The sequence below is a fragment of the Felis catus genome, chromosome C1 (genome assembly GCF_018350175.1).
Source record: "Felis catus isolate Fca126 chromosome C1, F.catus_Fca126_mat1.0, whole genome shotgun sequence".
Taxonomy (NCBI): Eukaryota; Metazoa; Chordata; class Mammalia; order Carnivora; family Felidae; genus Felis; species Felis catus.
The window spans coordinates 72,057,390-72,072,370 of record NC_058375.1 but is presented as its reverse complement, the minus strand read 5'-3'; the positions used below and the strand labels follow the sequence as shown (position 1 = coordinate 72,072,370).

Genomic DNA, 14,981 nt, shown 5'->3' with positions numbered 1-14,981 from the left:
ATTATACCAGGCAGTGCCAATTTTGTGATTCTGTAGCTATACTTATAATCACCATTATTTCAAAAGACCCCTTGACTCTAAAGCTTCATTAGCATCATAAAAATTTCTATTCTAGAAATTAAAGGTCTAGACACAAAGGTCTGCAGGTTCCAGTGAATGGATCCCGAGCCCAAGTGTCAGTGATGTAAAACTTACCTATATTTATAAAATACTTCTTAGTCACTCCTCCAAGGAGATAAGGAAGAGTTCACGCTACTGAAATTTAATCCATATAATTAAATAAGAAAATAAGATTTCACTTTTAAATATATTAATATCTTCTATTAAAGCTTGATCAAAGATATTATTTTCCTAACTCCTTTCTTCCATCATTGATTCCCGAAGCTTTTGAAACTTGGCGAGTGGAAAATGTGAAGTACAAAGAAAACACCATAAACATTTGGCTAAATACTCAGGAGTCAAACTTACAGAAACAAGAGAAAAGATGACAGCTCTTGATGATGGAAGCAGAAATCAAACATCTTTCATGTTCTACTTCAAGGTCTAAGTCTAATAGAAGAGGTTAGATGAGTGGTATAGTCCCCAGACCAGCAACATTGGCACCACCCGGGAACTTGTTAGTCCTGTAAATTCTTCAGCCTCATTCCAGATCTACTGAATGAGAAATTCTGAGGTAGACTCAGCAATCCTTGTTTTAACACTCTCCAGGTGATTCTGCTCATGGTAAAGTTTGAGAATCATTAGACTAGATTTTGAAGAATAAAAGAACATAATCTTCAGAATGTCATTATAAAAATTTTACTGCATGCTTGAAGAGAAAAAATTGCAGGGCTATATGGTCCTTAGCTAAATATACCTTTAGACTAATAGCTTTCTGGAAGCCAACACCACTATAGAATGATAGTTTGGGGAGGATTCAAAGGTCACCTTTTATAGCCTACCTCATTAATACAGAAATGCTTTAGCTGCCAAAGTGAGGTTATAACCTATGAATAGTCTGTGAAACTAGTTCCATGACATAGTTATGTACAGAGGAGATTGATGCCCAAGTATTTTTAGGGTACTCTGGGTTACACAAAATGAAAAAGTTTTCCTTGTTAAGTGTTACAAGAAGTGAACATGTTTAATTTTGTTTAAGCCAGTGCTCTGCAGGACTTCTCAGAGCTTTTAATATGTGATGGTATAATTGTAGATTTCCAAAAGAAGATACCCTCTTTTGTCTATGAATGGTTCTTTAGTTTATGGTGTTTCTCAAACTGGTGGACTGTGGAAAACTTTTTCTATAGAGCATCCCTTGGGACCAGAGTTGTGCAGAATCTATTTTGGGAAACGCTGATCTGAATTATAGAATGATAGAATTTCTTGCTTGGAGCTGTCTCAACCACTTGGTATCAACCAATTGAATCCCTCAGTTCTAAACACCTGGCTTGCCTAGAGTCACAGGACTAATTATCCTGGAGCTACTTTTAACTTCCTTTTTGTGCTGTTACCAACCTTCACAGATATGGGAATCTTTTTGTAAACATCAAAGTTCATGGATAAACACCCACCTCCTACATGGAAGAAAATAGGTATAATGTTTTATACCCGTCAGTTAGATAGTGGCCTAACAATGGGTAAAACCACAAGCTTTGGAGTCCCAATTCCAGTTCCATTATTGACTACCAGTAAAACCAAAGGATGAGTTACTTAAACTCTACAAATCTGTTTCTTATGCATAAAATGGGGATAACTATTTTACCTCCCTTCTGGGCGGTAATAAGAGGCAAACAACATAATTTTTATAACATGGTTAGCACTGTGCTTGCCACACTGTAAATGCTCAATAAATATTAGCCACTGCTTCACTGGTTGATTGAAAATATATATAATGGACAGAAGTTACAACCAAATCCACAAGGCCTTTATAGAATTTGTGTTTTATGAAATCAAAACGGATTGTACATGCCTTTGGGGGAAAATATTGTATAGAGGTACAAAGACATTATTTACTCTACAAAGTTTGATGTGCAAATCAATTTGCAGATTCTTTGGAGTAATTCTACAACATTTGAGGTTTACAGACTACACATTAGGAACCAATGGCCTGTGCCACCCTATTTTTATCTAAAAATAGACCGTCTATTTTTAAAATATTTACATGAGGAGAGAACCCTCGGCCTTCTTTGTTCTATTATCCTATGTTTAAATTGCCTTGCAGTTAATTTTTTATGTGTCTCTTTGGGCTTGTTCAAAACCCATTTCTTCTGGTCTAATCTTCTGCAGACCTGAACCACTGGTCAGCATCTTCCTCACAGTGACATTTTACTCAGAGTAAAACCTCTTCCTAAAGAAACCACTCTAGGGGCGCCTGGGGGCTCAGTCGGTTAAGTATCCGACTTCGGCTCAGGTCATGATCTTGCAGTCCATGAGTTCGAGCCCCGCGTCAGGCTTTGTGCTGACAGCTCAGAACCTGGAGCCTGCTTCAGATTCTGTGTCTCCCTCTCTCTCTGACCCTCCCCCGTTCATGCTGTCTCTCCCTGTCTCAAAAATAAATAAACGTTAACAAAAAAAAAAAAAAAAAAAAAGAAACCACTCTATCAGTCAGTTAACAATATGATGTGCCCAGCACTTGAGCAGACACCTTTGGACAGATAGAAGACATTTGAAACCTCTTCTGTCACTTCAGGGAACTTACTATATAGCGGAGGGAACAAATTTATCATTTGAGAGTATCCATGTATTATACTGCTAATAAAGGCTGAAAATGCAGTTGATGTTCAGAAAAGGGCAAAATCAATGTGGGAAAATACTTGCAAAGCTCTGTGGAAGCAGAAGCTGTGTTTAGTGTGAAAATGCTAAATTGGGAATTGGGATTTAGGTTCTAATTACAGGCTTTGAAATGAAATGTGACCTAGAGCTAGATCTTAACATCTCTAGATTTATCCATAAAATGGACAACTGGATTAGGCTCTGCCTGCTGCCACTTAATGATGGGAGACCTTTATTCCCAATGCACATTTTCACACTGAATGCTCACACAGACTCTGGGATAGGTACTGTTAGTAGTCCCATTTTTCACTTAAGGACACTGAGGCTCAGCAAGGTTATGTAACCTACAACTGTGTAGCTATATCTGGTTCCAGTACTCCTACCCAAATTTGATGTACTCTGTCTGCTTTTTGCTTAATCACAGGGCCAACCTTCCCTTTTGAGGGGACGAGAAAGGGTTTAAGTTGGACCTTCTGAGAGGGGGGAGGGCAGAGATTGAGTTTCACTGTGGGTCTAACTCAATGCCCAGAGTACATGGTAATTTATAGTACAACTCCCTCCCTGACCCCAGAAAACCTATAATATGAGGTTATTTCTGTCTCCAAACGGCAGCATTATTATGAAGATCAGCTGAACATGAAGTGAGTTTGTTGCTTATTCATTAACCTTTTCCTTTGGAGGTATTTTTCTCTTTTTTCTTTTTTTAGTTCTTCATTTTGACATTGTGTTCTTAATTTCTTTTTTTTTTTCTTTTAGAGAGTGAGAGACAGTGTGAGCAGGGGAGAGGGGCAGAGGGAGAGAAAGAGAGAGTCTTAAGCAGGCTCTGAGCTGAGCATGGACACAGGGTTCCATCCCATGACCTGGGATCATGACCTGAGCCGAAATCAAGAGTCAGATACTCAACCCACTGAGCCACCCAGGCGCGCCTCTAAGTTCTTAATTTCTTAAGTAAAGCTCTTCCTATCACCATGTATACAGACAGACCATTTTCTCCCCACCTCTTACATATCATTAGCCTGTAAATAATCACATCCATAATATCACATTTAGACTTTTAATAAAAGAATAACTACATTGATTTTCATTTGCTTCTGCCGCATTAGGAGTTCAGAATTCTGTGACTTTTTCAATCTCTATATTAGGGTTTTTTGCCTTTTGTCTTTGCTTGAATCTGACCATTTAGAGGTGAAAGAGCCCTTGACAGTCATCCTGAATTTCTACTGAGTGCTCACGCTGTTTCAGCTGTGTATTGTATTTGATCTGCTGAAAACCCCCAAAAGTTAGGAACCACTAATTGTCCCGTTTTACAAGTAAGGATATTGAGTTGAAAGTCATTTGTCCAAAGTTGCATATTCATTCAGCAGAGTCAAGATTCAAACTCAGAGTTTGGCACCAAAACCTAAGCCTTTAAACTTGAGATTACACTTTTGCCTCTTCCGAAGGAAAGAAGTGGGACATATGTAGGAGGATTGGTTACCTTTTCTCCTCCTCCTCCTCCTCCTTCTTTAGCTTGAGCTGATTTAGGTGGAGCTTATATGAGCAATATAGGAAGATTAATTATTTAGGCTAGGCAGCAAGGGAAGGAAATTAAGAGAGGGAACATTTTGGATATATACTTACGTCTCACACACACCTCTTTCCCGAAAGGAGAGTTGTTTCCTGACCAATTTTCCTAGTGAAAGAGGTCATTCACAGCTGGGAAAAGCAGGCCCCATGGCTGGCAGGATTCAACTGCCACTGTGATCCCAGTGAGTAGTAAGTTGGAGGAATGAATAGCTTTCTGTCATTTTTAACGTATTTTCATAATTGACAGGATGAAAATTAACCCTTATCTTTATAATCTTCAGGAAATTACTCCATTTTGTCTCCTCCACTTTCTCTTCTTGTCATGCTAAAATCACTTGTCTGATATTTTCTTTTCCTTTGCTAATAGTAAGCCTTTAAATTATTAAAGAAAAAGAATGTTAAGGCTTCTGCTTTGCTGCTTCCTCTCTGCTGTGAGAGTTGGTTCACTTTTTGAGGTTCTCTCTCTCTTCCTTGGAAAGGTTCATTTTCTGTTGGGAGTCACTCCCAGCCCTGCTTTGTGCCTGTGAACTTGAAGGCAGAGTTTGGGCCACTGAATGAAGCAGAGGAATGATTGGGTGGCAGGGGAAGGAGGCTGTTGACTTCACTTAAAATATTTTTTGAAAATACCTCATATAATGTTAGGTTTTGTAATGCCCCTAGCTCATCTCTGACACCCCCCCCTTTTAAATAAACATGAAGAATTATAGCATGTACAGAGGAAGTTAGAAAATGAACCCCACTGTTCCTATCTCCACAGGCATCTGTGCGGGTGTGACAGCGTGAATGGGCCCTTTGGGAATTCTAAGGGGAATCCTCTAGAGCCAAATTCTTCAACAGGGCAAACTTCCATCAGCTGTGTAAATAGTGTGGCAATGTGTGGAAGCCACAGGCAGTTTCCTGATAGTCAGCTACTGTGCCCAGGTAGTTAAAAGGATTCGTGTTCCATCCTGAGGCTTGGAAGATGTGAGTTGAGTCTTGTAGTCCCTGATGAGTGGGTGGGTAGAAATTTCCTCTTCACTTCATCCAGTGCGAAGGAAGGCAGTCTGATTAAGGTAGGTAGGGCTGGCTGCTAAAACCACACCTAAAAGAAAGCTTCTGGGTGTCTGACTGGAAAAAACTATAACTGCAGACTGAGGACAAAATCGGGCACACACTGTCAGAGGGTGTTGTGCTCTGAGGACATTGTGCTCTGAGGTTGTATATTTAGCTGCTCTTTAGAATGTGAATTTAGCACGACTGAGTGACTCAGTCACTTAGGAGACTTGATCTCAGTTTAGGTCTCGATCTCAGTTTGGGTCTCAATCTCAGGGTCATGAGTTTAAGCCCTTCACTGGGCTCTCCGCTGGGCCGGAAGCCTACTTTAAAAAAAAAAGTGAACTTAAATGCAATTCATGTATCTAGTTTCTTTTCCCCACAACATCTGAAAGCAAGCAGCAATCCTGACAGCCTTCTGTCCATCAAGCAGTGCCACCTGCCTGTGCCTGAGCCCCTGCTGGAGGCTGGTTTGCAGCTGCACTGATCTCGGCCCTTCCCCTTGCAGAAGTTGGGATGTTTGCTCCAGCTCCTGAATCTGAAGTCGCTTGGGTTTTTGTGTGCATGTTCTGCAGCCTTCACCACTCTGATGTCCAATTTTTGTTTGTTTTTTGTTTAGCTTAAACAAATGGGCATAGAGACAAAACAACTAGGTACAGGTAGTTTTCTATGTACATCTGTACATAATGCATTCCTGCAAATAGGTATAAATCTGCAAGGCTCAAATAATAGGTTTACCTATTGTAAACAGCATCTTGGGACCAAAAAACTAAAAGTGCTATAAAATCCCTGAATACGTCTTGTATTTAGAAATAATCTTTAATTGTGTGTTTCTAGAATTTGGTTTGTGCTCTCTCATTTAATTCTTTCCCTTCACCACTGGATACCTGGAGTCCTGGCTGAAGTCCAACTACCATCCAACTGAGGCAAAGGTTTCTCTGCTTTTGACTTGGCCACTGTTTTCCCATTTTCATCTTAATTGTATTAATTCTTTGAGATGTATCCTTCTTATCGTAGTATCAGTATGTATTTTTCCAATGTCAGCCCCACTTTTATGAATGTGTATGGATAAAACCCATAAAAATGCTCAAATAATTACTTAGACAAGTACTCTTATGCAAAGATGGAAACACCGTGCCCAAAGACCAACTATACCCTCTGTCATCCAGTTTCACCATAAGCAATTGAAGTGCTAAGTTTCTCCTTTCTTTAGTGTCCTCTCAACTTGCCTAAACCAATCTGGTAATTACTAGAAAACAAGATTGCATGTTGTTGTGGGTATGTTTTCTTGAAGTGATCAACTCTTTGGTCTTGGTGAGTGGTCTAGAACCACAGGAATTGATGAAAGACAGGTTTAGAGGTTTAGTGAGCATGATGAACAAGTTGGCCTTGTACCAGTCTAGGAGAAGTCTGTCACTCAGGTAGATCTCAGAGTATCCTTGATATGTTGTTGTTTTCTTCAAAATAACAGAATGTTTTAATTGTTTTGTCATTTTTAAGGTTCAGTGTGTTAGACATGTACATACAGTGTTGTGACCAAGAATTTAAGAGTAACTCCAGAGAGGAGGGAGGAAATGGAAACCAGTGTGTGAGGGAGTCTGGGTCATTCGTTGTCTTTTGTTACCACATTTATTGGATCCTTGTAAAGACAATCTGGTGAAGTATTATATTGAACTTCATCTCTATCTTAATATCACATAAAAAAATAGATCTGAGAAGGAGTGTAGTAGAATCATTAACAACACAGACTTGGAAGAAAGATAGAGAGTTTGGATCCCAACTTCAACACTTTCTAGTTGTGTGATCTTGGGTGAATATTTAACCTTGCTGACCCTTAGCATCCTCATTCATAAAATGGGGATAGGTGTGCCCATCTCTTTAGATCCTTATAAAGATTAAACATATTTCATACATTTTTGTGAAATTACCCAGCGTTAGCCAATGAACATCAGTTTGTTTCAAAGATTGTCTTGGTGTCATCTGAAAACTTGTGTTTCCCCATTTCATTTTTAACAATTATTAGCCAAATAACAATCCTAATCTTGGTAAACAGAGAATGGAGGATGGCTGGAGGGTACACAAGTATACTTTGGGGTTAGACAAGGTGGGCCTGAGTATTGGTGCCATCATTTTCTCCCTGGCTGTGGGTGGCTTTTCATAAATCAAGATGTTGGTTGAGGGTATAGATAGAGAACTGTTTCCTTTGAAAGATTGGGAAAACATTGATCTAGCCCTTGGATTCTCACATCTTATCACCATTTACCTGGATTTGTGATGTTGAAAGATTTTCAGAAATTGAGCTATGAGGTTAACATAAATTGCCTATTTTCTTGTGACACAAATTCCAGCTGGAAACAGGAGAACTTGAAGAGATTTTTTTTAAGTTTATTTATTTATTTTGACAGAGAGAAAGTGGGTGAGGACAGAAAGAGAGGGAGAAAGAGAAGCCCAAGATGGCTCTGTGCAGACAGCACAGAGCCTGACGTGGGGCTCAAACTCACAAACAGTGAGATCATGACTTGAGCCGAAATTGAAGGTCTGACACGTAACTGACTGAGACACCCAGCACCCCGTAAAAGAGATTTGAGAGGATAGAGAATTCTGATTTCCTCAGAATCTGAGCAGTCATGGGCTGAGGTAACATTTTAAAGTCACACAGATTCCTGCATGCCCACACTTAGGCTTTCAGAATCATTCATTCTTGGTGTGTTTTCAAAGGTCAGGGCATACCAGCACTTTGTCAGACTCTTTCATAAATGATCTCCTATTTAAAAACACCAGTTTCTCATCTGAGCTCCCTTGTACAATTATGAATAACGTTCAAGGTCTGGACTAAGGAGATCTGTATTCCACCCTAACCTCTGCCATTATTATCTATATGACCTTGGGCGAAAGTATTCTTTAACAATGCTGAGCCTCAATTGATCCATTCCAACAATGTGTATATTAATACCTACATCAAGTTGTTTTGAGAACTAAATAAGAAAATGTGGTTAAAATTGTTTGCAAGCTCTACTACTGAAATGATGAGTTTTAGTGGTAGATGGTCACAGGATTCTGCTATATCCTGTAAAACATAAACAAACATGGGTGCCTGGGTGGCTCAGTTGGTTGAGCATCCAGCTCTTGGTTTTGGCTGAGGTCAGAGTCTCACAGTTTGTGGGTTCGAGCCCTGCATCGGGCTCAGTGCTGACAGCCAGGAGCCTGCTGGGGATTCTCTCTCCCTTTTTCTCTGCCCCTCTCCTGCACACGCACTCTCTCTTTCTCTCTCAAAATGAATAAACACAAATCTATACAAAATCACTTACCAATTTTTGAGACGGTAACAATCAGGAATGCAAACAAATGCCTATGAAATACTTTTTTTACCTGTAATACTTTCCTATGAAATGCCAAGGCAAGGGCCAAGAGCACAAAATATTTAGGTTTCCCACAACAACTTCCCCTCCAGGCAACGTCAAGAACAAAATGACAGTAAATTTCTACTTCAGCACACAAGCATTTCTTCTGGTGTTTTTTGTTTTGTTTTGTTTTGTGTGTGTGTGTGTGTGTGTGTGTGTGTGTGTGTTTACTTAGAAAGATTGTATATTTTTAAAAGGAAGGTTGGTTTAGCCTAAGTTCTGCAGAGCCTCCTTCAAAAAAGAGTTTTAATCTTAGAGAAATAAAAAGGCTATCACTTAGAAAAAGTGCAGCTGGGTAGGCCTTTCGAGTTGTGACTTGATTATGGCAGGAGAATTAACTTTTCTTGAAGTACCAAACCTCCTAACTTGGCTGGGTAGTGGCAAAATGCTTGGGGACCATCAGTCTTCATTTGATCATAATGAATGATAAAGGGAAAATCACAAATGTGCTCTGATTAGTCGTCCAGTCGATAAATATTTTCTAAGAGCCTATCATATGCAAGAAGTTGCTGGTTTTTGTAGGGAGGACAGGAGGATGTCTTTGGGGGTAATTGTTTAAAGATACAGGAGTTACAGTCTGGATCGCAACGAAACTTCCATTCTAGTAGAGAGAGAAAAGTATACATAGCCCAATCACAAGGTACCAAGAGTAGTTTCATAAGAGAGGATAAAATGTATGATAGTTCAGAAGAATAAGAGGATGTTCTCATTTAGGGAATCAGGAAAGAGTTAATGGAGGAGAGGTGGTGTGAACCAGGCTGCATGGACATATGGAATAAGGAGGAATGAAATTCCTGGTACAGGAGAAATGAAGGTCAAGGTGTACGAGTGGGTAGACGGAAGGAACCTAAAGACAAAAGAGGGAAATAAGACTAAAAAGTCGAACCCTAGGCTTAGAAAAAGGGGGCCATAGTAAATTGGAAAGAGCATTGGCTTGGCATAAACTGCCAAGTGGTATATTTTCTTTTTTTCAAAGGGTCACATTTTTTTCTTATTTTAATGTTTTTGAAATCAAGAAAAACCTAACAGTCAATATGTATATTCAGCGTAATACTTCTTTATCACCTAAAAGAGGTTATTGAATCAATGGTATATCCACAATTGGTGGAAATATTTTAATATTCCATGACTGTAATTCTCTATTTCATACACAAACACTCTATAAGCTTTTTGGAGAAATAAGAAAATGACACACGCAAAGTACTTGTCATACAGTGTGCTCAGTAAACTGACTATTTTTACAAAAACAGGGTTGAACTAAGTTTGACAGGCAAGGGAGAAGTCCAGAAGGATTTCAAAAAGGGAGAGACAGGAAGAATCAAACTTTGACATCAAAATCACCTTCCAATATTTTCAAGAACCAGTTAGGGATGGAACAAACCTTCTTGGGACCCTATTCCAATAGTCTAGGCAAGAGGTAATGAAGGGTTAATCAAGGAGTGAACCAGTGACAGTGAGTGTGACCTTTGCCTTGCCTGAGAGGTGTTATCACCAGGACTTGCCAACGGGTGGGGTGCATCACAAGGAGAGGTAGTCGTGATTGAGAGGATTGTACTATTAGCAGAAATAGAAGACATGGGATATGATATTGTACTTTGTAAGGAAAAATATGTGTTTGGTCATTTAGATAACCAAATATCTAGTTCTCATATAGTTGGTCTTCACAGTTCCTGACTCATACCTCCCCAAACCTTTGGGATTTCCTGTGTTGAGAGAGACAAAGGTGTCTCTTGTTATGTTAATGAAATGACTTTTCTATTTCACCTAAGGAGTGGGACTGGTTGCCAGGAGAATCAACCTTGTGATTGGAGGCTTGGAACTTTCAATCCCACCCCCAACCTCTGGGGAGGAGGAAGCCTGGAGGTTGAAGCAGTTGCCAGCTGTCAGTGATTTAATCAATCATGGCTATGTAATGAAGCCTCCGTAAAATCCAAAGAGGAAAGGGTTCAGAGAGCTTCTGGCTTGGTGAACACTTGGGTGTCTGGAAGAGTGCACACCAGGAGAGGACGTGGAAGTTCCTCGCCCTGTACTCATACCTTGCCCTACCCATCTCTTCCATCTGGCTGTTCCGGAATTATATCCTTTTATAGTAAACCTGTAATCTAGTAAGTAAAATGTATCTTGAGTTCTGTGAGCCACTCTAGCAAATTAATGGAACCCGAGGAGGAGGTTGTGGGAACCTCTGATTGAGAGCCCATCGGTCGGAAGTGCAGATAACAATCTGGACTTGTGTTTTGCATCTGAAGTCCAAGGTGGGGGCCAAGGGAACTTCCAATCTATAACTGGTTGGTCAGAAGCACAGGTAACCTGGGCTTGCAACTGACTTCTGAAGTGGTGGGGGATGGAGGGAGGGCAGTGTTGTAGGACTGAGCTCTTACCCTGCAGAATCTGATGCTGTCTCTGGGTAGATAGTGTATGAATTGAGTCAAATTGTAGGACACCCAGCTGGCATCCAAGAATTGCTTGACAGCATTGGGGGAAACCCCTCCACCCACACACATGGTGAAATTGGTGATCTAGAACATTTTATGGGAGAAGCAGCAAGTGCGGAAGCAAAGCTGATATGTTTGATTTCAGATCCCTTGAACCCAGCTCCAGATGGAGATGTCCAGGGAGCATTTAGAAATTCGTAATTTCATTTTGGAAAACAGAGACTAAAGATGTCATTTTAGAATCATATTCATTCAGGTGATGGTTGAATCCATGGAGGCAGATAAGATTTGTAAGGAAGGGAATATACAAGAAAAAGAGAAGAAAATTAAAGAATGGAGACTTTAAACAGGAACCAGAGAAAGAAGAATTTGAGCATTTGGAGAAGAACTGGAACAGGACCATGAACCTGAATCCAAAGAGAAACAGTGCTAAACATGAGCATACATTCACAGACAAATTGGTATGAATAGACACTTTTTTTCTCTTTCTTTTTCTTTTTGTAATTGAGATATAATTGACATATAACACATTGGTTCCAAGCATATGGGTGTGGTTTGTGGTGTGGTGACTATATTAATACTATATTGTATATTTGAGAGTTGCTAAGCAATAGATACTAAAAGCTTCCATCACAAGACATGCCTCTTTGCACACCTGACTTGTCTTTGAGTATCTCTTGGCGTTTGGCTGTCATCTTTTTCCTGCTTTCACTTCTTTCCTTTTGCTTCGATTTCTGAGCCCTTTTCATTTTGACCTGCATTTCTGTGGTTGCTTTAGTAGCTTTGAGGGGTTTTATTTTATTTTTTTTCCCTCTTGCTCATATGCTTATGGGAAAATGCAGAGCACAGACTTTCTAAGGCAGACCCTTAGGGTAATCCAATACTGATGCTTAAGAATGTCAGAGAAAAATAAAACTAAGCCCACCTGGGCAAAATCATGGAGTCAAGCCTCCGGTGTTCCTCTTTTATGGCAATTCAACACTAATAATAATAATAATATGACCATCTGGTTTAGGATCCAAGCACAGACCTACCTAAATTCACTTTAAAATTTCCTGGAAAAGATACTCTTGCTTGTCACACAGAACCTTCCCACTCCTCTTCAGTTCGTCCCATTGTGTTGATAGTTCTACTTCCATGTTGTTTTATACAGTAATCAGTTCTTTCTTTACCTTGCCATTCAGGGTCCTTTAAATAAGCACATATCCACAGAACCCATTTGAAATTTTGAGAAAGCTACCCCACAGCTTATGTTGAATACATTATAATATAGCCAAATGTACTTGCAGAAAGTGCTAGTCTATATCTGCCATAAAGTTTTATACATCAATAGCCTGTTGGCAGAGCATTTAGTTCTAGTGTTGGAAACTTGTAGGCATGGAGTAGGTTTGGTTTTGATTTTCCGGCTAATGGGAATTGTGATGTGAGTGTTCAGTGCAGCACCAAATATGTGACTCTGTTAATGTGTCAGTTTTAACAGCAAAAGCAGAATTGGCTTTACCAAAGGGAAAAAGAACACACATTTATTTTCTGTGTGTTTTTTGTTTTGTTTGTTTTTTCTAATTTTAACAATGGTTTTGATAGCTTTAAAAAATGCTCTTGTTGGGGCGCCTGGGTGGCTCAGTCGGTTGAGCGGCTGTCCAACTTCGGCTCAGGTCACTATCTCATGGTTCGAGCACTGCGTCAGGCTCTGTGCTGACAGCTCAGAGCCTGGAGCCTGCTTCAGATTCTGTGTCTCCCTCTCTCTCTGCCCCTTCCCTGCTCATGCTCTGTCCCTCAAGAATGAATAAACGTTAAAAAAAAATTTTTTTAATGCTCTAGTTGACTAAACCAAATTAAGACTTTTGAATGAGAGCAATTAAAAGATGTCAGGCCCTTAAGATTATAATTTACTGAGTCTGGGCCAAGATTGGGGCATCTTATTTCTAAGAAACTTCCCTAATTTTCTGATACACACCAAAGTTTGATGATCCTTCTTTTTCTGAAATAAGTTCTAGACTAAGGTACAAAAACCTGAATGCAAGTAGGGAACTAGCCAGTAAAAATAATAATAATAATTATTATTATTATATATATTTAAATTAGCTATATATACTAAAACCTCCAATTATTTGTAGCTTATATAGATATGCACTAAAATAATTGAGTAAATCCTGTAAAAGAAGGACATGTTTTTGTGAAAATTTGTGGAAGAATGGAGAACTTTCAGAAAACTGAACGAGAGCCAATATCCTATCTAAATAGTTTTGAAGGAATAGATGAGATCCAGCCAACTGCAGGCTGTGTGTTTAATTTCCATTGCTGAAAAGAACACACAGCACTGGGAATATTGTCATAACGTTGGTTTGGTAAGTGAGCAACTGTTCTTTAACCCGACTTAGGCAGAGCAGAAGGAAGTGGACTGAAACCAGAACGTGAGGGATTTAGGTTAGAAGGTAAGTTTTATGACTGGGAGGAATATTGGAACAACTTCCTAAGAAGCATTGTGCAACCTCTTTCTCTAGAGGTCTTTAAAAATAGGACAGATTTTTGTGTCTGATTTAAATCTGGTGCTGCCCAAAGCTGAAGGAAAGCCAAAGAGCTTTATTTTATGCCTCATATATATTTTGAAGACCTTTTAAAATCTATTTCCTCATTTCAAATATTGGAAACTAAGGATTTGTGTTATAGTATGACATCATTGATTTTTAAAATATTCTTGCACCTTAAGTAAAGTTTGCTATACAAAGATATATGTTTTTGTGTCACCTATCTATCTATATGGATTTAGATATATATCTCCTATATATATGGCTTCCATCTCATTTCCATGGGGAAAGAAAAAACTGCTAAGCACATCCACTCCCACCTCACCTCCTTTTTTTCTTTTGCTTTGGCACACTATGTTGTGTATACATGTGACCAAAAACAGAGTTCAAATGAGTAGTCACAGCAACCTTTTCTGGCAGGCTTTGGCAAATCAAGTATATGCTATATAATGTATAATAATTATACATGAAGAAAAGAGGCAGAGGGCCCAGAAGCTCTTGGCAGCTGTGCTGTCTGGTTAGAAAAGGAAGCAAGTTACAGAGTTTGGACATTCAGTTCTGAGACGTTATTCCTGAGTCAACAGGATTTTAATTATGTATGTGGCTTAGAAGAGACATTTACGCAAGAGGAACATATTGTTGTCGAATGTGTTTGTGATTTTGCTCCTGGTTCAGAATTGGAAGGAAGCAGAAAGTAATTTCTGAAGGTACATAACTGAATTGAAGGAACATAGAATAACGGATACCTCTCATACTGGCAGGAAAACAGCCAATATCCTGGCTTTCCCTTCCTATTCCCTCACTCAACACCGTACCTTGTCTTTTATAGTTACCCTTTTGCAAAAAGCAACAACAATTAAAAAATACACATATTATCACAAGACACTTATATATTTCAAGTCATACTAGTTAGAAATAAAGGGTGTGTTAAATATAACCTCATCTTTGAACATCTTTTTCTTCTGTCATAAAGTTGAGGTCACTTAAAGTGTTTATAAGTTCATTGTGTCCTCGTGTTTATTTTAGTCTAGTTTTGGAAAAAGTTGAAAATGTACTGCACTGAAACTGAAATGCTGCATGGGGAATAGGAAGAGTATTCTTAGTTATGTGGATAAGTTCTCTTACGGATAGAGTAGAGAGGAGCAAGGAGCCTGCAGAAGACAAAGATTTTAGCTTTTCTGAAAGTTAAGCATTGCTTCCTGTGACTCTATTCACTGATTCATTCACTGATTGGTTGATTGATTGATTTGGTCATTCAGTATTTAGTGAGC

General features: G+C 39.2%; 1 protein-coding gene across 1 annotated transcript in view; it reads left to right on the top strand.

Annotated features, from left to right (window-relative positions):
* LOC111561763 overlaps positions 1-14,981 on the top strand; it is an 84,439-nt gene that overhangs the window by 30,793 nt on the left and 38,665 nt on the right. The window contains exon 5 of the mRNA XM_045033603.1: positions 10,520-11,643. Within this exon, the coding sequence (XP_044889538.1) occupies positions 10,520-10,640 (121 nt within the window). The 3' untranslated portion in view covers positions 10,641-11,643. The remainder of the gene's footprint in view (positions 1-10,519; positions 11,644-14,981) is intronic.